At 41.6% G+C, this 23,234-nt stretch overlaps 1 protein-coding gene across 1 annotated transcript in view; it reads left to right on the forward strand.

The window, feature by feature from the left end:
- The first annotated feature begins 2,902 nt into the window (after positions 1-2,902).
- The window catches only part of KCNH8 (potassium voltage-gated channel subfamily H member 8), a 204,773-nt gene continuing 184,441 nt past the window's right edge, over positions 2,903-23,234 (forward strand). The window contains exon 1 of the mRNA XM_075052038.1: positions 2,903-2,978. Coding sequence (XP_074908139.1) covers positions 2,903-2,978 — 76 coding nt within the window. The remainder of the gene's footprint in view (positions 2,979-23,234) is intronic.

Consider the following 23,234-nt stretch of genomic DNA (forward strand, 5'->3'; position numbering starts at 1 on the left):
ATTAAATGGCAACCTGACTCCCCTGGAAAACTGTATCTTTTTTTCCCCCTTTTCTGGTGATTTTTGATGAGTCAAGATTGAGAAATACATTTCTGTCTTTAAATGTATACACAGGTTACTGTCTTCTGACTGCCTGTAGTAGGATTGAGAACATGTTCCTCTCTCCTTCACTGTATCCATACTTAGATGGTGTTTGAGGCAGATCATTGTCATGGTTTAAGCCCAGCCAGACCCTAGGCACCATGCAGCCACTCACTCGCTTGCTACCCTGTCTCAGTGGGATGGGGAGGAGAACTGGAAAAAAAATAAAACTTGTGGGTTGAAATAAAAATGATTTAATAATTAAAGTCAAATAAAATGTAATATTAACAATAATAATAAAAATATAATAATAATAATTGTAATGAAAATGAATATAATAAAATAGTTTAAAAAAAACCAACAACAAAACCACCAAAAAACCAAAACAAGAGAGGTGATGCAGAATGCAATTGGTCACTACCTGCTGACCGATGCCTGAGCAGCAATCTGGCCCTCCCAGCCAACTCCCCCCAGTTTATACAGTGAGCCTGACATTCTATGGTATGGAATATCCCTTTGGCTAGCTCAGGTCAGCTGTCCTGGCCATGCTCCCTCCCAGCTTCTTGTACACCTGCTTGCTGGCAGAGCATGGGAAACTGAAAAATCCTTAACCTAGGATAAGCGCTACTTAGCACCAACTAAAACATTAGTGTGTTATCAATATTATTCTCACGCTAAATCCAAAACACACTGTACCAGACAAAGCCAGGACAGTCATGGAAAAGAAGGCAAGCTGAAACATGGCAACAGCACACAGGCTACAACCTATGCGAGTCCCTTCGCAGATTTCAAAGCTTCAGATTTACCTTAACAACCTCTGTTGCTGAGGCCTTTGACAGAAGTGAAAGTGATTGTGCTCTTCTGGATTTTGCAAGCGTTGCAACAGGATTTTCCGTGTTCCACCAGTAGGGACATGCTGTAGCACCAAACCTAGCTACAAGTGTGATACCTGCCAGTGAGACTAAATGGAAAGCTATCAAAAGAAGTCAATTTTGGGGTTCTGCTTATATCGAACTGGAAGATGTGAGAATAATTTTGAAAAAAAAATTAATAATTGCTGTCATTGAGTATTAAAAATTGTCCATTTTAAGGACAAGGCTAGTGATTCCCAATGAAGGTAGAAGCCTGCCATGAATTTGAAGTTTATGAGCTAACTAAGAAACTGATAGTACTGTGACATCTTGGAGAATTCCAAAGTAATAGTGACCGTAAGGCAGTCTCCCTTTTCACATGCCACTTCTGAAAACTGAGCTGGCAGCTCTATATCAACTACTTTGTACAGGCTTCCAGTACAAGGAGAATTAGATAGATTCATGATCTCAGTAAAATACTGCTTTGTTCTTCAGAGCCAAGGTGGGGTTATTGTGGGTAGACTTTATATTGTGATATAAAACCTATGCATCAGCATTTTCTGAGGTTTTGGGTTTGTTTATTTTCCTTTTAATTATCTGTTGTAAAGAAAGACCCTTTTTCTCCCTCCTGGAGCCTTTCTCCATGGGAGAGGGGGTCAAAGCCCTCTATCCATCTGGAGAAAGGGAGAAACCCAAATAAATGGAAAATAGCAAGAAATAAATATAGCAAAAGTGTAAACCAGCAAGCGACCAACAGGCTTCCCCTCCATAATGTGCAGTGGCTTTGTAGATTAGGGAGTGTACTCACGCTTCTTTTATCCAGTGTCTTTTAGTTCTGAAAGAGCATGGAGAAGGTTTGCTATTGCTGCTACAGAAAGTGAAATGACTGTACCATGGGGCAGCATTTAAAGAGACACAGTACCAGCCTGAGCAAGTTACTCATCCCAATGTGGGAGCAGCTTGTATGCCTGCTTTTTTTTTTTTTTTTTTTTTTTAATTTACACATTAGATCTCCTGGACTAGGATCTAAGTCTCGATTCTCTCTTTCATTGGCAAAAGAAAGAAATAGTTTGTTTCTTCCAGGAATTTTTCAGGGAGGGATTTCTAAAAAATGATCTAGGAAATACTCGCAAGGAAGCTGAAGATGCCTACCCCTTAAACAAATAAAGAAAATAGCCTCAACATGCACATAACGCGTGAGAGCACACACCTGATGGAGCGTTCTCCATGTTCTAGTCTCCTTCTCCAGCGAACGCCCGCCGGGCCGCTTGCTGTACGCGTCAGCAGTGTTTCCCCTCTCAGCAAAGTAAGGTCCCGCGCTTTACCGGCAAAACTGTTCCTGCCGAAACAGGGTGCGTGTGAGCTGATACGCCTCGAGCCTAGGGAACTTCTTATGCGCCGGAGCTGAGAGCTGGACGGGTCGGGTCGGGTCGGGTCAGGCTGGGGGGCGGAGGAGGGCCCGGCAGCCCCGGGGGCGGCCGCTGGTTCCCGTGCCGCTCCCGCCCCGCTCCAGCCGCAGGTAGATAAAGGTTCCCCTTCCCGACTCCCTGCCCTCCCCGCAGCCCGTCCTCCCCCACCGCCCCTCTCTGCCGGCGCCGTCCCCGTGTCGCCCCCGGCCCCCGTTTCCGTGGCGGGGGGCGCGGGCGCTGCCGGCCGGGGCCCGCGGCGTCCCCGGGCGGCGGGTCCGCACCTGTGCGCGGCGCTGCGCGGCCGCCGCGGGCGGCGGCGGGGGCGGGAGCGCTCTGCGGTGCCGGGGCTGACGAGCGGGGGGCTCCCGGCGCCGGGGGCGGCGCGGCGGCATCCCCGTCCCCATCTCCATCCTCCTCCTCCTCCTCCTCCCCCCCAGCCTTCCCTCCCTCCCTCCGCCTCCTCCCTCCCTCCCTCCCTTCCCCCGGGCGCCCTCTGCACTTTCTTCTCGAACCACCCTCCCAGGCAAACTTTGATGGGGAACCTCGCATCGCGCTGGAAAAATGCCGGTTATGAAGGGATTACTGGCACCCCAGAACACCTTCCTCGACACCATCGCCACCCGGTTTGACGGCACACGTGAGTGCGGGCTGGGGCAGCGGGCGTCGGCTCCGAGCGCCCGAAGCAGGGGATGCGCGGGGTGTACCGTGCATGCAGGGGAAGCCTCCTCTTCCCTCCCCTCCGCCCTCCGGGGGTTTCCTTGGTACCAGGAGCCGGCGATGAGGAGGGGGAGGCGAGGGAGCTCCCAGCCTCTCCCGCTCTCCCGTCCGGCTTCTCCACAGCTGTGCAGGTGAGGAGGGTGCCGTGTCCCCTCTCCTCCCGACCCCCGGCGCGGGGGCTCCGGGAGGGCCGGGGCCGGGGCCAGGGCCAGCCGGGCTGCCGCTAGAGCCACGACATCTGCAGGAAAGTTGTGCGCTGGGCTGGGGCTGGGGCTGGGGCTGGGGCTTCCCTCCCGCCCCGCGCCCCTGCCAGCCGAGAGGCTGCGAGGGAAAGGCAGGCTCCAGAGCCTGGCCAGGGCTTCGGCCGGAGGTTTGGGGAATTTTTTTTTTTTTTTTTCTGTATTACCCCCAGCCCCGCTACTAAATTTCCCTAAAAGCTGAATTCCTGTAGGTCGGGCTCAGCAGCGGCAGCGGCAGTTGCAGGCTGTCAGTGGAGGGAGGAAGGAAGGAGGGAAGGAAGGAAGGAAGGAGGGAAGGAAGGAAGGGCCCTTCAGCGGCAGCGCCCCGCTGGCAGCGGCGTCCGGCTGCAGCACCATGGACGGGGCCCGGCCCCGCGCGGGTCCCGGCGGGGCGGTGCGGGGCGGTGCGGGCGGTGCGGGGCTCCGCTCCCCGCTCCCGGCTCCGCTCCCCGCTCCCCGCTCGGCTGCCCGCCGCGCACGGCTCCTCCCGCGGTGCCCGCCTCGGCCCCGTCGGCGGCTGCCCTGGCGAGGCGCTGCCTTAACGCCCGGAGCCGGCTCCCGTGCGGAAAGTTGGCTTGCTCCCCTGCGGCTGTGGGTTAGGAGTTGGCCATGCCTTTGAGTTTTGCTTCTTCTCTAATGGGGCTCACACATAGTAAAGAAAATAAAAGGAGCGGGGAGAGAGCAGATTTGGGCCAAAATGAACCCCCTTCCCTTTAATTCCCTCAAAAAAAATCCAGACATCCAATGCGGAGGAAAAACAAACTCAGATTTGAGTTGCTGTCAGCTGTTTCTTGAAGGAAAATGTTGTAATCTAGTGGGTTTGGTATCTTCTTGATTATGTATCTATTGGCATTTTCTCAATGGTTCAGTTACTGTGTGATTAAGACAACTGAACCGTGATTACCAAACCAGTAAGTAGTAAAATGTCAAGAAAATTATATAGTCACTGGGATCAATTGCAGACAAGCACAGAACTGCATTATAACTGCTCTGCTACTCTGAGGATATGTAGCTAATTGTGATTCAGGGCTGTATGTAACTGATACTTCATTATAAAGCAATCCCTTTTAAGACTACTTAGATGTACCTTTAAATTCCTTCAACCGCAGAACTCAAAGTCCTTTTCCCCCACCATCCACCCTTTTGTTTCTGTAAAGCGTATGGGTATTATTTACTGCATATTGAAGCATGCAGCTCTAATAAGAGTTTTGTTGCTGATACTGTCATCTGCCAGAAATGCAGTTCTTCCCTGCTTTGTGCTCAGGACCCTCCCCCTTTACCATGGCTTCCTTTTAAAGGATGGAGCACACAGCCTGCGAGCTCTACACATGAACATTTCAAAAATTCTATATCATTCTTCAAAGATGCAGTTTAGCAAGCAACATTAGTGATGACGTGCAGGTCTTTCATTAAATAAGCACTAGAAAAATGTTGAATCCCTGTGTTCTCAGTGACACCAACAGACAAGTGTGGTAGAAAGTTTATGCTTAGCTGAATTCTGTAGCCAAATGTAGCTACTTTTTTAAACCAATAATTCCACTAACCTTCATGAAGTCAATTGGGCAAATCTTAAACAAGAAGAAACAGACCCCAGTGTCTTACTTTGAAATCTCTAATGCTAACAGCTCATCTACTTTTTCCTGGGATGTAATTGAAAAAGAATATAATTAAGTATTTAAGTATCTCCAGAAAATACAGCACATTACATTTTATTACAGGCAGTGAAATTTTTATTTTTAATTAGTGTTTCAGAATTTGGCTTAAATATTAAACAGGCCTATTCTAGAAGTCATCATTGTATGATTATCAGCAAGTGAAATATTCCCAGAAGTTCACAAGAGAAGACTTTTTAAGAACTATGTAGTCTTACATCTAATAAAACTTCGGAGGATGGTACAATTCCATGGAAAACTGGTAGCATGTCTCTTAATTTACAGAATAGCATAACTTCTCTTTGAGAGTGTTAGAGTAAAATGATGAATTAACTTAATGTTGTCTGAAACAAAGCTATGTATACGAATCCACATCATAGCTCAATTTAAAATCTTCAGAAATAGCTCATCTCCTTTGTTGCCTTGATACAACATATTTTTCCTTTAAAAATGCTAAATTCAAATATAAAATTATTGCTTCTTTAACTGACCCCCCAAAAAATTTCAGATAAAGAAGTACAATTTTGTAAAATGTGTATACACATCTGAGCATCGGGTAGAAATATTAAAGCAAATTTTGTTTTAAATTAAATTGTCCAGGCGGTATTCCTGAGGTTGTTCAGGTGGCTAGAGCTAGAAGTAATACTGATGGCTAACCCTTGCAGGAATGAGTCCCATGTCTTACTGGTTTTATAGGTGATACAGTCTGTGAAAGGACTAGAACTGATACATGGTACTGAACCTGAAGCTATGTTTCACAAACTACTTGGACCTCACACATGGTGATATTTAAATGTTAAAATACGGTTTTGTGTCAAAGGGCTGCTTTTTTGGTTGTTGTTTTAACATAGTCTGTAGTCAACAGACCTCCTTTCATTTTAAGCCTCTGGGAAGGATATATTATGTTGTCATCAGTGATAGACTAATCCACCAATGCATCTTTAATCCAGAAGAGGGATAATTCTAATTCTGGGCAAGAGTGCAAGAAGGGATTCCAGATAATATTAGAAAATATGCTTTGCTTTGCACAGAACTTTAAAAAAATTCATTCACATAAGTATTTTAATTTTACTATTGCAATGATTTATGTCTAATTAGCAATTATAAATCACATTATGAAAAAACTTCATATCTCAAAAAAGCATAGATAACAACTGCTTGACTGTTACTTCAGCTGCTCAGAATTCTCACAGTAGATATTTTGTATTGTTGTATATATGTTACACATACATATTATTTACATATGAAACCAGGGAATATATGCCGAACAAAAAGAATGAGATTAATGTTGGGGTGACTCCTAGCTGTGTGGGAGATCCCAGAGATCTCCTGCAAACTTCCCATTACCTGTGTTGCATATGTGGAAGAACAGCATTAAGGGTTTGCCTGTCTGGATTTCCATGACAGAGCTCTTGGATCTCCCTATGTGCTATTATACCTTCACCTTCTTACAACTCTGAGCTGTCTTTTTTGTTCCTGACATTGTAGTTTAAGTCAACGCTTTCTCAAAGGGCTTTTTATCCCCCTGATAACTAAGCACCAGGTCATCCAAAGACTTTTTGCCCCCCTCTGTTTGCAGTGTGATTATGTGGTTATTGCTCATTCAGAAAACAAATACGTGCATTTTCAAATGAGTAGGTTGCGGTCTGGGGTTTTTGTTTTTGTGGGTTTGGGGGGGTGGTGGTGTCAGATTTTCAAGACAAAATATTATTTTCAAGTGTGAAAATATTTCAAATATAAGCCTATAATTACCCCCCAAATATTATGAAACTAAATGTCTGAAGTGGGTTATTTCACTTCAAGTTTTTTTTTTCTTCTCATCCCTATTTAGGTTAGGTGAAGTATTCAGAAATGGTTGCATGGTAGGAAATTATGTTATATTGCTTTCATATATATATAATGTAAAAATAAATAAATAAATATTCTGTATTTACTGTTTATTTATTTAAATAGATTAAATCCACACCAGAGGTGCTTGTTTCTGAGAATTTGTGATAATTTCTTAGAGAGCAAAGCTAACAAAGATTCAGCAAATGGCCTCATTAGTTTGTATGAAAAAAGTGCAACAATTTTGCATATAGTTATACTATAAAATGACAACTGAAGTTCTATAATTATCTCTTGTGTCTACCAAATGTGATCAGTTTCCAAATTAAGTGTGTACTTCCACATCCTTATTAACAATCTTGTATGATCAGTTTAATCTGAAGATCAAGCTGAGTTAATTCCTTCTTGCTCACTGTCAATAGTGATAATTCTCTATTTGTAGAACTTCTACATTCAGATATGTTTTTCCAATTAAAAACTTGCTCAAGTATTAACAAACAGAATTTTGTACCTAAGCAGCAATTTTCATAACTTTTTTGTTGTTGTTGTTGGTCCTTACCAATCAGATGGATTCAGTTTTCCAGTTGCTTTAGTTACCCTTAAGGGGTGATTGAAATGTATCTGATGAGAACATACAGATATACGTGGACATCACATTTGAAATGCTTACTTCCACTGGCATCGTGGGTAGAACAAGGTTGTGTCTTTTGCATAATCAGCAGTTGGTATAGAACTGAAAGCCTTTGTATACAGTGATCTTCCCAGATTGCAGGGGCAGATTCTTTCCCCGCTGCCCCCCCAGCCGCCCCCATCACTCACTTTTCTGTCTCATAGACAAACTGGTGAGGTCTGCTAGGTTGAGCCAATGCATTAACACTTTCTGCAACTTTGCTGTCAAATTCTGTGTCTCATTCCGGTTGAATCTTGTCCTCTCTAGACTAGTCAATGTGCTGCTTCATCATGACATGGTTATCATAAAAACTTCAAAAGCAGCAGAGTACTTCTTGGCTACTGATGCTACTCAGCAGTTCTCCCCTCAAATGGGCTCAAGGAATTGCAGCAGTGTCAGGTGTAGGGAAACAACAGCTGAGCTTCCCAGGGGGAGGACATTATTGACCATACTCCAGGATCAGAATGGCCCACCTCCTAAAGACAAAAGCCTGTGACCAAAGAAGGGTGAAAGACTCAAGCTATGATAAGCACTGATCAACATCAAAGAGACTTCCAAGCAGTGACAGTGGGAAAGCTGGTGGTCTGTCACGCCCTCCCTCTGAAGGGGTAGAGGTGCAGTGAAGGTGGTCTAGTGCTTTGTCATAGAGATGAAGTCAGTTGGCCAGAGGAAAAGTTCCAAAGATAGGTATATAGTTGGTCTTCTGTTTTGCAGGCTTGTTTTGCCCTTTTGCTTATATCCTTGGATAAGTAAATAATGTGTTGTTTTGAATGAATCATGTATTTTTCACTGCAAAAGTATACCATCAACACAGGAAAAAATCTTGCTTGTTCTCAGCTCAGAGCACAAAGAAAGCAAACGCTTTCATTTCTGTACTTGTCTGTGTAAGACATGGCATGTGTTGCAGCTCGCTGTAGCTCTGTTACTAAAAAAAAGGCAAATGTGATTTTGAATATAAACCAGGGGTCAGATGTTGGAATCTGTGTTGTGCTGTTGCTCTTCACTGGAAGTAACTGAGAGGCTAAATTAAGCAGCTACTTGAAAAATATTTTCCTCTTCTTTCAGCACAATTGTTGGGGGAATAGAACTTCATAATTTAAGATTGTTTTATTTGGGTGATCTTTGCTTTCAGCAGGTATAGTAACTTCTGATTCTAACTTGAGCTGAAGTTGGAACTGAAAGACACAGAATTGGAGGGGATCAGAGGCATCTTAAGACTACATTTCTTAATTTTCTTAATTCTTGAGTTCTGGTCCTAAGGATCTGATTCAAGCAAATAAAAAAAAGAAGCATGCAGGTGCCATTTTTAATATCCAATCATCAGATTATTCCTTAAAATAATGAAAAATTGTCATTACTGTATGTTTTGTTCAGAGAGTGTTATTGCTAGAGAAAATACTGATGTGTTCAAATTGTCAGGTGGCGTTCTTACTTTTTGCTAGACAGAAAGAAGTTAGAATGATAATACTGCAGTGCATCCATTCAGAAGGCTATTTAATTCATTAACCACACCACTTTTAAGTCTTAGGTTTCAGGTTAATGCTCATAATGTGATGTTAGACTAGTAACACACGTTATTTCAGAACTAAACTCTGTATTTGAATTCAAGATGAGCATTTGAAATTTAAGAGTGGAAAAAGAGTCATTAAATAAGGGTTAGGTTTTTTTTTTTTCTGAATAATACGAGAATATTATCCTCAATATTGTTTCTGGGTAGAACTTTATATGTGAGCCTTAGAAACCTGATACTCAGTGCAGTGATCAAAACAAATCTGTGTATTTGAAGTGATATGTATTTGAATGAATGTATACTTTGTCAATGGATTACAGAAAAAACTCTTTAGAGGATTTCTAAATCTTAGATGATTATCAGGAATCCCACTAGAGATGTTCTGTAAACCTACTCTTTTTTTCTTCTCCAAATGTATGATACTATTTTCTTCTCTGATAACATTTCAGTGAGTAAATAGGTTTACTCTGAAAACAGATTTATCTTACTGTTATCATTGCATTTATACATTCAACTTCTATTTTCTCCTATTTTTATTTTGTTTATGCAGGTAGTAATTTTATACACATTCCCAGTCTTTTTGGATGCAAAGAAAATGTGCTCAGAGTATTGTTCAGAGCAACACAACAATAGAAATACAACAAAACCACTGCCTCGAGCACATGTAGAAGTGTATGTAGAAGTGTAAGCAAATAGATATGCATGAATGTATTACAATAAGACAGGAAAGGTATGGGTTTACAGAGCATTCACTACTGTTAGTACTATTCTGACGTGATGTATTTTTGAAAGAGAAGTAAGTTGCATGTATTAGAAAAGGTGAACATGGGCAATTGCTACACCAGTTCTGCATTTTTGCAAGCTAGCTCACCTTACCTTGTGTTAAAGTGACTAGAAGTAAAGTGCATGTAAGGAACAACTTGCTCCCGAGGTAATGTTGTTTCCTCCATAGTCAATCTAAAAATAAGTAAATAAGAAAGAAGGAAAAAAAAGGGGACACACACACACACACACGGATAAAGAAACAAACAAAGCATTCTCAAACTGCAGACAGGAGAGAGACTTCCTCAACAGTAAGAAAAGTCTTCTTTTGGAGTTTCTCTTGCCAAGTGCTTCTGGCTCCTTCTGTTTTCTAGGACTGATAATAGCATTCAAAGTCTTTGGAACAGGTGTTGTTCTTAAAATACTTGCATATTCAACACTGAACTTGACATTAAATATCTTCTGAGCATCCCTAAAGCTTAATGCTGGGCTGTCAATCATTTCAAGGACAGCTGAAGACAATCGCGTTACAGAGAAACACCTCATCTTCCCTGTTGATCTTAGATGCAGGACTTGTTTTAAGAAATGTGGTCTTCTATCTTATGATGTTGCAACGATTTGCCCCTTTTCAAGGAAGGGTGGATTGTTTGTTGTTGGGTTTTTTTGTTTGTTTTTTTGTTTTGTTTTTTTTTCCCCTCTTGTCGTGGTTTAACCCCAGCTGGTAACTAAGCACCACGCAGCCGCTCATTCACACACCCCCCACACCCAGTGGGATGGAGGAGAGAATCAGAAGGAAAAAGGTAAAGCTCGTGGGATGAGGTAAGAACAGTTTAATAGAACAGAAAGGAAGACACTAATAATTATAATAATAACAATAATAAAATGACATTAATAATAATAAAAGGATTGGAATATAGAAAACAAGTGATGCACAACTCAATTGCTCACCACCTGGTGACCCATGGTCAGTTTCCTGAGCAGCAATCCCCCCCCAGGCCAAGTCTCCCCAGTTTATATACTGGGCATGATGTCCCATGGTATGGAATACCCCTTTGGCCAGTTTGGGTCAGCTGCCCCGGCTGTGTCCCCTCCCAATTTCTTGTGCCCCTCCAGCCTGCTTGCTGGCTGGGGATGAGAAGCTGAAAAATCCTTGACTTAGTCTAAACACTACTCAACAACAACTGAAAACATCAGTGTGTTATCAACATTCTTCTCATACTGAATCCAAAACAGAGCACTATACCAGCTACTAGAAAGAAAATTAACTCTATCCCAGCTGAAATGAGGACACCTCCTCATGAGTCATCTATTGTGTTTTCAGTGGCTGGTTAAGACTAGGTCTAGAGCTTTCTGATCCCTCAGAGAAACCAACGTTCAGTCAGTTGTCCCTGGGTCTTCAAGAGACACTTTTCAGCAGAACATATTTTTGAGAGTTCATGGCCAATTTAACCATTTTCCGTAAAAGTTTTTCATCAGATTATATAAAAAGCATTCTGAATTCTGCTGTATTTTATCCTTAAAGCAGCACTGATTCTTTATGAAGATCAGTGAACTCTGATAGGAACACGCTTATTCTGTGTAAAGAAGAAAGCAAATAAGCAGTAATGAGGATAGCCAAGGGAACTGTCCTGAAAGGCTTCCAAAATGTTCCCTCTCAAGTGGAATGAAGGAGGTAACTGGTTCTGTAGCTGAGTTTGTCCATCTTTGAGGAATTAGGAAAAGTATTAAGAATACAAGTAAAGAAACTGCCATTACCACCCAGATTTTTGATAACATTTTGTAATGGCAAACTGGCAACATGCAAAGTCAAAGTTTTTAGTGAAAATGAAAGAAAATAAAGCCCAATTGTAAAAATTTGGGGTCTAACTCTACATTCAGTGAAGCCAATGTGAAATTTATTCCTGTTATAATCAAAGTTTTTACTTCAGCAAAACTAGAAGTGTTCAGCTACAACTTTTACTGTGTTGTTATAGAAATTTTCAAATCCCTGCAACAGCTTTTAACATTTTTCCAACTAAAGTCTGACTCTTTCTTAGAGTGACTGTAGATGTATCCCACTGAGCTCATTGAAATTGTACCAGTATCTTATTGAGGTAAATAAATGAGGAGTCTGGCCCAAGGCCTTAAATGACCTTTCCAAATAGTACCTTAGCTCTTCCTAATTTTTTCTAGTAAAGGCATTCCAAAAATATTCATGCACTAAGTACAAAAGCTTTTCCTTAGTACCAAGCACAAAACAGAAAAGCAAGAAACTTACATCTGTCTTTCAGGAAATATGAATTTATATGCCTCTAAGAAGAAAACATGAAATATCATGAAATTATCTCCTTTAGAATTCAGAGTATTTGACAAATATTTAAAAGAAGTTAACACAACTTTTAAGGGAGAAAGTTATTCATAGATCCAACAAATAGAAAAAAAAAAAGAAAATTTGTTGTCACAAAATAATTTTTTTTTTTTTTTTTAATAGATCACTAATAAAAATGTAAATACATCCCTGCATTGAGTCTGGGTTAGACCTTTCTTGTGTTAAAAGAAGAAATGAAAGAAAAACAACTGTGACATAACCTAACTTGAATTTTCTTTAATAAAGACATTTAATCTATCATTACTTTTGAATCCTACCATAAGAAAAAAATAATGCAGGAGATCTTGTTTACAGTAAAAGAATTAAATGTCAGTATTTAGATGTATTACCTTTGGGGGGATGTAGGCAGTTTTGAGGTATTATTATACAAAGCTGTAATTGTTCCCTTTTGAAGAGAAAACAGCTTCCAGTGTGCCAACACTGAATTTACTTTTTCTCTAGGCATTGCTTATGACTGCTAGGAGTCCAGGTTCCAGCTCTTAGGACTTTTAAGGGTTGAAAGTTGCCAGGGTTATTTTGCTTTTCCTTCAGTTTGAACCTATAGAAATACAGAAAGATTCATCTGGACAGCATGGACTTGAAACTCATTGCTACAGCTTTTTTTTGGTGCCCTTTTCTTTTTGCCTTCCATCTCCCTCAACAGCTTGTTATGATACGTGACTAGACATCTTATTCCAAATGTATGAAAGAGAACTCTAAGCTGGTCATTTTGACATCTATTTGATTTTTAGAATGAGAAAATTGTCCCAAGACAAATAGCTTGATTTTTTTTTTTTTCCTAAATGTCAGATATCTCCTGTGATGAGAAGAGTATGTTTTTTGCATAAATTGTGCCTTTTATCACATTTTGGAATTAATGATGATAAGAAACATAACGGGAATACTGTATTGTTTTAGAAAAAAAAAATTTGTAGGAAAACCAAACTTCTTTGTGGAAGATCAAACAGCTTCTTTGGTGGGTAAAAGAACTTCAATAAATCAATAATAATCACAGTGTATCAGCAATAAGTTGATTTTTTATGATCTAAATGAAAATACACAATATTTTAATCTATGTCTTTCTTTTGAATATATGGATTAAGTTTGTGAGATGATAAGGCATTCATTACATTTACTAAACTGGACTGTTTCTGGTTGAGTTGAAAGCTCTTGAGGCTAGGAGTTTAGACTTGACATTTTCTCTTTTCCACTTCCAGAACAGCAGGAAGAAGCATGCACCTCATGAAACCTGTAGTTATAGAACCATGTGTTAGGCATTTAAATAATTAAAAGTTCTGTATAGAAAAGTATTGTTAATAAATATTAATGGAAGAGGTTGAGTTACATATTTGCCAAGAATAAGGAAAGTTAACAGGATCACTGATTTTCAGAGATAACTATATAGCTATAGGTTGTGTCTGTTTCAGTGCTGTAGTGATTGGGCAACAGCATGGGAGGAAAAAGGTGAGAGACTAGTGCAGTTAGACACTATATTTGGGGGGCTGTTCAAAGTCTTACTGTAAATTAGTGTTTGTGATTTTAAAGCATATTGTGGCTTTGATGTCCCTGTTTGAAGCAGAGCTGTGCTACAATACAGTATGACCAAGTTATCTTCTTAATCATGCTCAAGAGCTGCTTCTGCATTGGAGATAGAAAGCAGGATGCATTAGACATCCTGAATCTCTTTATTACCTTTTTGTATTTTTACAGGAAGATTTACTTTTTTTTTTTTTTTTTTTAAGTAGACATATATGAGATTTTTAGAATTCAGAGTGACTCTGCTGATACTGCCTTGCAGAGTATGCATCCGAGAGTGGTTAAAGCACAGCATGCTCCATGGATCTGTTACCAACAAATTCTTGCAACTAGGCAGACGATGGCTCTTACATCATACTACACTGAGTCCTTCTCTAAGGAAAAGGGTGGTAGGCTTGGCTACCTCACATCAGTTATGTGAACTCACTGCAGTGCAGTATGAGACCAAAGATTGAGGATTCATCCTTTCCACACTTACAGGTGTGCTAAAGGTTGTGCTGGTTAAAGCCTACTTCCAGGTTTTCTTCTGGTAGCGTGCAGGTTTGCACCCGACTATTTCCAATAGATTTGACATCCCTGTAAGAGCTTGTCATTTTTCCCTTTGAATCTGTAATTTTTGTCTTCAAATTCATTAGCAATTACAGATAATTATTCATTAACTTATTTTCATATCTGCAGCCAGTAGGCATAAGTGACGTGAATTTTGAAAAAGCAGGCTATTATTCTCTAAGATGTATTAAAAACCTTAAGAAAAATAGATTATAAGTGACCTTAAATACGAAATTGTGGGGGTTTTGTTGTTGTTGTTTGGGTTTTTTAAGATTTACTTACAGTATGAACTGGAGTGTTGACTGATTTTCAGAGGTAGTCGGAAAGGGGTAGTCTTATGTGGGAAAGTGTACGACTCATCTTTGACCAAGAAAGAGAAAAAGAGGGAGCAGCTGCAAGGAAGCAGTGATTGACTGATAGGATTGCTGAGTGAGCAGCAGGTAGTGCTTTGGAATGAACTAAATGGCAGTAGCACTGCAGGAAGCTTCACTTCAGTGCAGAATATGACCAGGGAAATGTTACCATGAATAAGTATAGTCATGAGAGGATTAAAAGCACTGTATTCTCTCTTCTCAGTAAGCAAATTACCTGTGGCCCTACCTAGCACTTGGTGGAAAGCCATCTGGCAGTTTTGGGTGTCATAGGCCAATGTGTCTTTCTTATCTTCTTGGTGAATGTTTAGCCACTAAAACCAATCAACTAAAGTCTTTGTTTCATCATATTGTAACTTCTAGCTGGTTGATATGGGGGAAGGAAGCAACTAAAAATAGGTTAGGTAGCTGACTTGATGAAAAAACACAGTAAGAATTAACTATGGCAACTTGTTTGTTTTTTTTAGTTTACTTTTTTTATAAAGGACTACCTTTATAAATGATTACTTTTAAAAAAGGAATGAGGAACTAGGGGTTTTGTTTGTTTGTTTTGTTTTAACTGATTTTAAGTTTTTTATGTATGGATGACTGGACAGCACATGATCTTATTTTTCATAAACTTGCTTACAGTATGTCTGAAAGTCTGCTGCGGTTCTCATGTTTGCCATCTGTGCTGCCCGTCTCCCAGAACTTCCCACTCCTACTGACGGGGTGGATCAGATCTGACCAAACAGCTGCTGAGCAGTTACAGATTCCATCCTGGCAGTGAAGAGTCCCAGCTTACCTCCACGCGTGAGGCTCTGAATTACAGCAATTCCGTGCTGCTTCCCCAGACAGCTGATTGACTGCTGCAGCAGAAGCAGTGATCAGCAAGAGTCAGGATGGACAGGTGGAAATTACTGCAGGCATTTAAAATCATTAGTCATAATTCTTATACAAATAAAACAGGCAGCTGTTGAGCTGTCTTCATACTGCTATGAGCAGGATCCAGATGGGGACCTGGGGTTTTGGTTCCAATTGTGACTCAGTGCTAATAATTAAAGAAGATAGTGGAAGCAGTAACTCTTGGAGAAATGCACAGAGACTTTGTTGCCTGCATCCAGTTGGAGTTATCTGAATTGCTTTTTTTCCCCCACTTTTGTCCTAACTAAACAAAATAATTATGTATTAGAGATGAGCTTCCTTTTGACCCCAACAGTACCTTCAGAAAAGGAATTACCTATCTGGACCTTTCAACACTTTGTATTTCAGGTATGTTTATAAATACAGAAACATATATGCAGGTGATAACCTGCTTTAATTACAGAATAAAGCATGTTTCATTTAGGAGAAATAGTTCATGTAGTCATCTTTCTGCTGAAGAGAGTCTTCTGGGAATGGCTGCTTGAACTGTCAGGGCAGCTGCAGGCTGCCTGTTTGTGTCTTTTGTGGTGAATAATTTTAACATTACTAATTTCTTCTCTTTTGTGGATTTGTTTTTTAAACATAAATAATCATAACCTGATGTGGTATGGATCTCACCTGAAATATAACAAATTACTGAAGCAAGAACTTTATATAAATAGGTATGCTCACTCACAGAAATCATGAGAAAAGCAAAGATTTCTTCCAATGCAGACAACAGTCAGAGGGGAGAAAGAAAAACACCCACTATATGCATCCTTAAGTAAGGTGCAAAGTACAGGTAAATAGTCCAACTGACAGTCTCACAAGTGACAAGTGAGTAGTACAAGGAGTGTCTCTTCCAGGAAAGTAGGATGTAGCATTCGCTACATATCAAGGTGCCACGCTTAGATCACTGGTCGGCCCGGACCAGGGAAAGAGACAGATAACACACACAGTGTGAGCGCCAACTTCCGCCTTTTATTGCGCAGTTAATTCCTTTTATACTAACAAGGGGAGGTGGGGTTACAGGTACATCACAAGGCTGCAACTAACCCTCTAACTTTCCATGACAACGCGAGATCTTCCGAACGCCGACCCCTACATCTCTCCCCTCCCCATGACGAGTTGGCTTCTATTGTTATGAACAATTCCACACAAAGAAATAACTATATAAAGTGCCATGAGTAAAAACATATCTCTACAACTACTTTAAAACACTCTATCTTAAACACCCGTAAATGTCCCATTTACCCTGGAGAGCAAAAAGCTCCTTTATAGAAATTCACACAAGAGGTAGATTGAAAGTTAAGACTTGGAAAGAGTTACTTCTATTACTCTATAAGGCTTATCGTTGGTGTGCTGATGTTAAGGCTTAATGTCCAAGGCACCTAGATTCCTGGCCGCAAGTTCCGACAGTCGGATCCCATAAAGGCACGTATTGATGGACTCTGAGAGGGATGTCAACCGGATACCCAAGGTGTCATAAGCCAGGACAGGATAACAGCAATCTGTAAGAAAACTCAAACACTACAAGGTTAAGGCAGGACGAATCATACGACTAGGAACCCATTTCAGGAGCCCTTCAGGTGTCTGTACACAGGCGTACCCTCGCCCGCGCTATGTTTAATCAAAGTATGCTTAACACACTTTTTACGTAAAGCAAGTACTACATACAAGTACTGGCTGTATCAATAAGTGGATTCCGCACTGACTCACAGCATTCTTTAAGTTCTCAAGGACTTTCCAGTGAAATGCCTCTCTCTCTCCTTTTTTTTTTTTTTTTTTTTACTCCCCTCCAATGCCTCTGTAAGGCGTCCTGTCCCTCCCTTGCCTGTCTCTGTGGCGCGCTTCTCGATGGCTGCCGTATCACGCTATCCATCCTCTCCTCATCGGAATAACCGGAGTCTATAGCTGCTGGTACCGCGCGCCAGTTTCGGAAGGGCCCAGCCGAAGGATTAACCCGTTCCGGCCCACGAGCGGCAGATGGTGCAGTTGATGGCGCAGCAAGAATAGGCACAACAGGGCCAGGCCCCGCAGGCAAAGGCGCAGCCAGCACAGGCTCAGTAGGCCCGGCCCGCACAGGCAAAGGCTCGGCCCGCACAGGCAACGGCCCGGCCCGCACAGGCAACGGCCCGGCCCGTACAGGCACGGGCCCGACCGCCGCAGGCATAGGCTCAGCTGCCGCAGGCACTGGCGCAGCCCGCGCAGGCAAAGGCTCGGCCGCCACAGGCAAAGGCTCAGCCGCCGCAGGCACTGGCGCAGCCTGCGCAGGCAAAGGCTCGGCCACCACAGGCAAAGGCTCGGCGGGCAAAGGCTCAACCTGCATAGGCTCGGCAGGCAAAAACTCAGCCTGCTCTCCCGGCAAGGGCGCCTGGTTTCCCTCGCCGGGGGGTGGTTCCCCCGCTACTACAGTTTTTAACTCTCTCAGCTTCCTGAGCTCCCCCTCCGGGGGCGTTCTTTCCTCCCATTCCTTCACCTGACGGTACAATTCCCCCTTAACATCCCCGCCGGGAACCCAGTCCAGGAGGCAGTCCCGCAACTCCTTCAGAAGATCCTGCCGTAACTCCTCCCATGCCCGCCGCAGAGAGGGCCCATCCAGTCTCGCAGGTACCGTCTCTACCGGAAAAACCCCCAGCTCCGCCGCACCCTCTGAGTCCACGCTATCAGTCAGAGAGGAACCGCTCCGCGAGCCCCGCTCCACAACCACCCACTCCGTCTGATCTTGTCCCACCGTCCCTGGGGGCACTGTCCCCCGTCGTTTTTGAACCGGCGCTTCATCCGCGAGCAGGATAGCTCGCGCCACCGACCTGCACTCCCTAGCCTTTAGTCCTACCGTAACTACCCCCTCCACCATGTCCCAAGCTTGTAATCATTCCGCAGCTCTGCGCTCACCCTCGAGCGCCGACTGAAGCAACATCTCCCGAACCACTCCCCAATTTGGGGGACTAAAGACTTCTGTGGGAGAACTCATCCCTTCCCGGCGCAGCACCCACTGGATGCATTCGCCCGTGGGGCCCCTCCTAATCGTTCCGCGGGCACCCACCTCATTAGCCAACTCTTTCAACCCCCTAATCACTTGCGCAAGTTCCATCGTCGCCTAGGCAACCGATCACGTCGGGGTCACCACTATGTAGCATTCGCTACATATCAAGGTGCCACGCTTAGATCACTGGTCGGCCCGGACCAGGGAAAGAGACAGATAACACACGCAGTGTGAGCGCCAACTTCCGCCTTTTATTGCGCAGTTAATTCCTTTTATACTAACAAGGGGAGGTGGGGTTACAGGTACATCACAAGGCTGCGACTAACCCTCTAACTTTCCGTGACAACGCGAGATCTTCCGAACGCCGACCCCTACAGTAGGAGACCAAGTTCAAGGAATTATTAGCCACCTAAATAAATAAATAATCGGTAACTATAGTCATTCATTCACCTTTTACCCTTATTCTGCTTTCTGAAACACATTTGCCTTTTATGAATTCTTTGTAGGCAGGGTCTTCCCACTCAAAGGAAGAAAGACAAAGGCCAGAAAGCCCAACAATAGAAACACTGTATGACCCACACTGTGATGGATAGATCTTACTAAGCTGAGTTTTGGGAGATGAGTGAAATAATTACAGGTAAAGCTAAGAGGTTAGAGCTAATTGGGAGAAGTACAGTAGGTTTCTTCCCCAGCCTGATGTGGTTGGTATGTCATTTTATATGAACTGTCATTGAAAAAAATGCTTCCAGGGGTACAATTAAAGGTTATGAGACACTTTCTGCCACCTTTACACATTCTGTTCTACATTGGGATGACAACCTAAGATGAGCAAGAAAGAAGGGAGAGAAACAGGTTTTTACATGTATAGCATGAAGGTATTGTCTCCTAACATTTTTGATGCTCAGAAGTACATCAAATTGCTGATGTTTAATTAAAGTGTACATAGTAATTATTCTACTGAAAATATTTTTCTAAAGTGAAGTTAATGAGAAAGAATCTTTGTAATGGTGTTTCTTAGTTTGATAGTTGCTGTTTTTCTAGCTATTAAACTTTAACATATTGCCGTACAGAGCACAGTGATTTTATTTCATCTGTTTTAATGCTCAGACTATTGTAGCAGTTTGCATCGCACTTGAATGTTTTGGTGTTCATTTATCATAGTTAATTCGTGGCTTCCAGGGAGAGTTTGTGAAAGGCACAATAAACTAAATATAATAACAGAATAGTTTGCTCTTGAAAGCAGGTGCTTTCTGATAGCTTTTCAGGTTTGGCAAGCAAAGTTTGTGGCAGTGAAACACTAGAGTGAGCTTTCTGATACCTTGGCTGTGAAAAAAACCTGAATGTTTGCTTTCTGACAGACCTCACCGGTATCTTGGTACATAAGACAATGCCACCCTGGGCCACGTGACATGGAATATGTCTCAGGACGAGGATGCAGAGTGGGAAATGCTCTCCAGCCAGACTCAGTGCAACCACATGGCATGTTGTTCTGCTGCAGGGAAGCACCGATGCCTCTCTAGTTCCAGGAAGCTATGTGCCAGATTAGTACGTGATTAGCAGATCAAATATCAGGGCTGGCAGCTGCATATACAATGTGGGCACCTGACAGAAAAGGGTCTGAAGTACAGAGATGTGTGATATTCAGGCCTGTGTGCTGGCATTATGAAGTAAGAACCAAGAGCTGTTCTCTGTATTATCAAGAAGGTAGAATAATCCTCAGAAATAAAACAAATTGTATCCATAGAAATTCTATTTCTTTCTGCCAGCACTGCTACTCCACACTAAGGGATACGTTTGTTATTGTTGTTAAATTCCCAATGCTTCCTGAATTAATTTACACTTACACTTACAATCAAGCATATGGTGTTATTACAGAAACCACCACCACCACCCCACCCCCCCAAACTCCTGTGGTTCTGAACTAAAACATTTCTCTTCAGTTTTTAATTATCTGAAATTTTGGATCAATTCCACAATGTTATCAGGTTTTAAGCTTAAATTGTGATTTCCAGAAGCCTTTTTTATTTGTTACTCAAGAAAGGTCCGATGATCAAAATAGTTTCAGGATCTTTAGTAGCACCTAAGTAGTTCAGTTGCTCAAATATAGTGGTAGAAAACTTGATAATTGCAACTGAAGAGTAATAGAGAAGTTAGAAGAATGAGGGATGTATCTTATTTCCACAAGTGCAAACTACTACCAGACTTACAGTTATGAGACTTCCACAACCAAAAGCCACCCTTGCACCTTATCTATCACATTCTACCATGAGAGGGATGTATTTCACACCCTTAATTCTTTCTGTAGGATAGTAACTTTATATGAATGGGTTATTGTACAGGAGAAGTGTGTTTCCGTCCTTACCCTGTATTTCCAAAATTACTCTCATAAAAAGATACCCTAACAAGACCAGGCTATCAGAAAATGTTAAACTTAGCTTAAATTATACTGGTGACAAACCTGAAAGAACAAAGCACAGAACTAGATAGTCTAGGTCACAGAAAATCATCCTGCATGAGAAGCAGCAAATATCTCTCTTTTTCTAATCTTGGAATGTTCTCAATCACAGATGTTGAAGAAATGAAGAGGATTTTTCATGAAAAGGGATTTGTTACAACCTATGCTCTGATGAAACAGTGTTTCTATAACGAGGAATTCTATTTTTACTTGCAACATGTATCTTTCACAACATTAATGCTCAGTCAGCAAGACAAAAACTTTTCACGTAAATGTTGTTTTAAATGTCCAGGAGAAAAAAATAGTCCTATAAAAATGTACGTTCTACTTTCCAAAAAGTTCTTCTAATACTGCAGCTTTCAGACCAAAAGTAAAAAGAAAATTACATAAATGTTTAAAAAGAAAAGAAAACCCAAAACTAAAAGAAGAGAACCCAAACAAGCTCAACATCAATGAAAATCTGGCAATAATTAATTTCTATATTTTATCACATTAACTTGTTTGTTACTTCATAACTTCAGGATTGCTATGTTGTGTTCTAGCACACTTTGTGAAGCATCAGGAGCACATGAGGAGTCAACAGTGGTTTTTACTGGTATTGACTCCATTTTCTGAGGCACAGCTGAATTTCTTTTCAGTCTAATGAAAACAAAAATATAACTACTGTGAATACTCTAAGGTGTCATGGTGTTTCTTCCTGTTTTCTAAATTGTCAAGACCAGAACCTCCTATGCACTCATTTAATTTGTTTCTTCAAGGTAGTATCCTTTGCAGTTCCTTCCACTCAGACTAGGCACCAGTGGCCCAACCTGCCTTTCTCCCAAGACAGTTCTTGACTCAGCTCAGATCAGTTGGAAAATTCCTTTTGCTAAGTATGAGAGAGCTGTCCTTGAAGTGGGGGGATGTTCAGTTGCTTACTTGTTCACCAGGCTAACTGTTTAAGTACTGAGAGTTTTTATTTCCATAAATAATACACAGTTTTCATAGGTGTCTCATGGGAACTACAGTGCTAGCCCGAGTTCTTTTCCATAACTGGAATATAAACTCAGTGATGAGAAATGTGAACCTTTAGACCCTAGCCCTGAACTGGTCACTTTTAACAAGCAGTGATCATGGTATTAAATCAAAGGGGCATCTAGAAAGTTTCTTTGTATAATCCTTTTCTTTTTTTTTTTAATTAATTTTTTTGTTGCTTAATTTCACAAAGTGCTGAAATTCTAACATTTAAGATTTAATGTTAAGTATCAGACACAAAAATCTCTCTTCAGCTCTTGCAAATATGTAAAGGGGGAACAAGTGATTTTGTGTGCCGAAGAACCAATGAAGCCTTGTTTCCTCTTGCAGTTGAGCTCCTATATTAATTTTCTGAAATCCAATAAACTCAAGCTGGCACTGAAGCTTTGTGAAAAAGCGACATGAATAATTTCTCTCCTGGCTGTTTTATGAAGCTCATAGCATCTCAGCACCCTTCAGTCCTCTTCTCCCCTATTAAATATTGCTGAAAACAGGCAAGGGATTTAGTGTTGAGAAGGAAAAAGGTGGGGGTGGGGGTGGGGTGGGGAATCGGACATGCATGGGGAACACATTCACTTATGTTCTGTTTGCTTTATTACAAAAAGCAGCATCAGATTAAAACTTTCTTGAGAGATTCAGCAAGCATGGGAAATCCACAGCAGTTTAAGTACTACCCTTTATAACACTCTGAAATAGACATTTAACTGACTCTGCATTGATGCTTTCCAAGTTCAGATGCATTTGGCTCCACCATGCTAAAAGAAATGCTTGATACAGTAATTCTGAATCTATTGCTGTGAGGGAAGAAATGAATAAGTTGTAAAGCTGAGTAGATGTATAATAGTCATATATGCTAGTTGCACTTCTTCTTATCTTAGATACAAGCCTTTTCTTAGAACTGCCTTCCTCCCTTTTAGCTAACAAATTTCTTGGTCAGTGCCCCTCTCACAAGTGTGAGTAGAAGGCCTGAAGATGGACTTTGTGTCAATGGGATATTTGGGAGTAGACTTTGAGGGATTGACTTGATTCACTTTCCTGATGAAAGAAGCTCTGAAAGGTATGGTGAATTTGACACTATCTTTTTTTTTTCCTTAACTGGTTTAAGTTACTTACAGAATGGAATACAGGAAAGTGCTTTTCTCTCTTCTAACTGCAGAGGGAATCTTGCATTCCTAATCTTTAGTGCTTCTTGGATGCAGTTTAATTAGAGGTCTAAAATAGACTGCATAGCTACCCTTCATAACTGCATAAAACTTAGGATAAGAGTCTCTTAATAGCTCCTTTCAAATCTCTCACATCTCGAAATAGTGGAACTAATTATGTTTGAGAGTTACCTTTTTTCTGCTTTTATGGAGTGATCTCATATAACATCGTCA

The sequence above is a fragment of the Buteo buteo genome, chromosome 2 (assembly GCF_964188355.1).
Source record: "Buteo buteo chromosome 2, bButBut1.hap1.1, whole genome shotgun sequence".
NCBI classification, from domain to species: domain Eukaryota; kingdom Metazoa; phylum Chordata; class Aves; order Accipitriformes; family Accipitridae; genus Buteo; species Buteo buteo.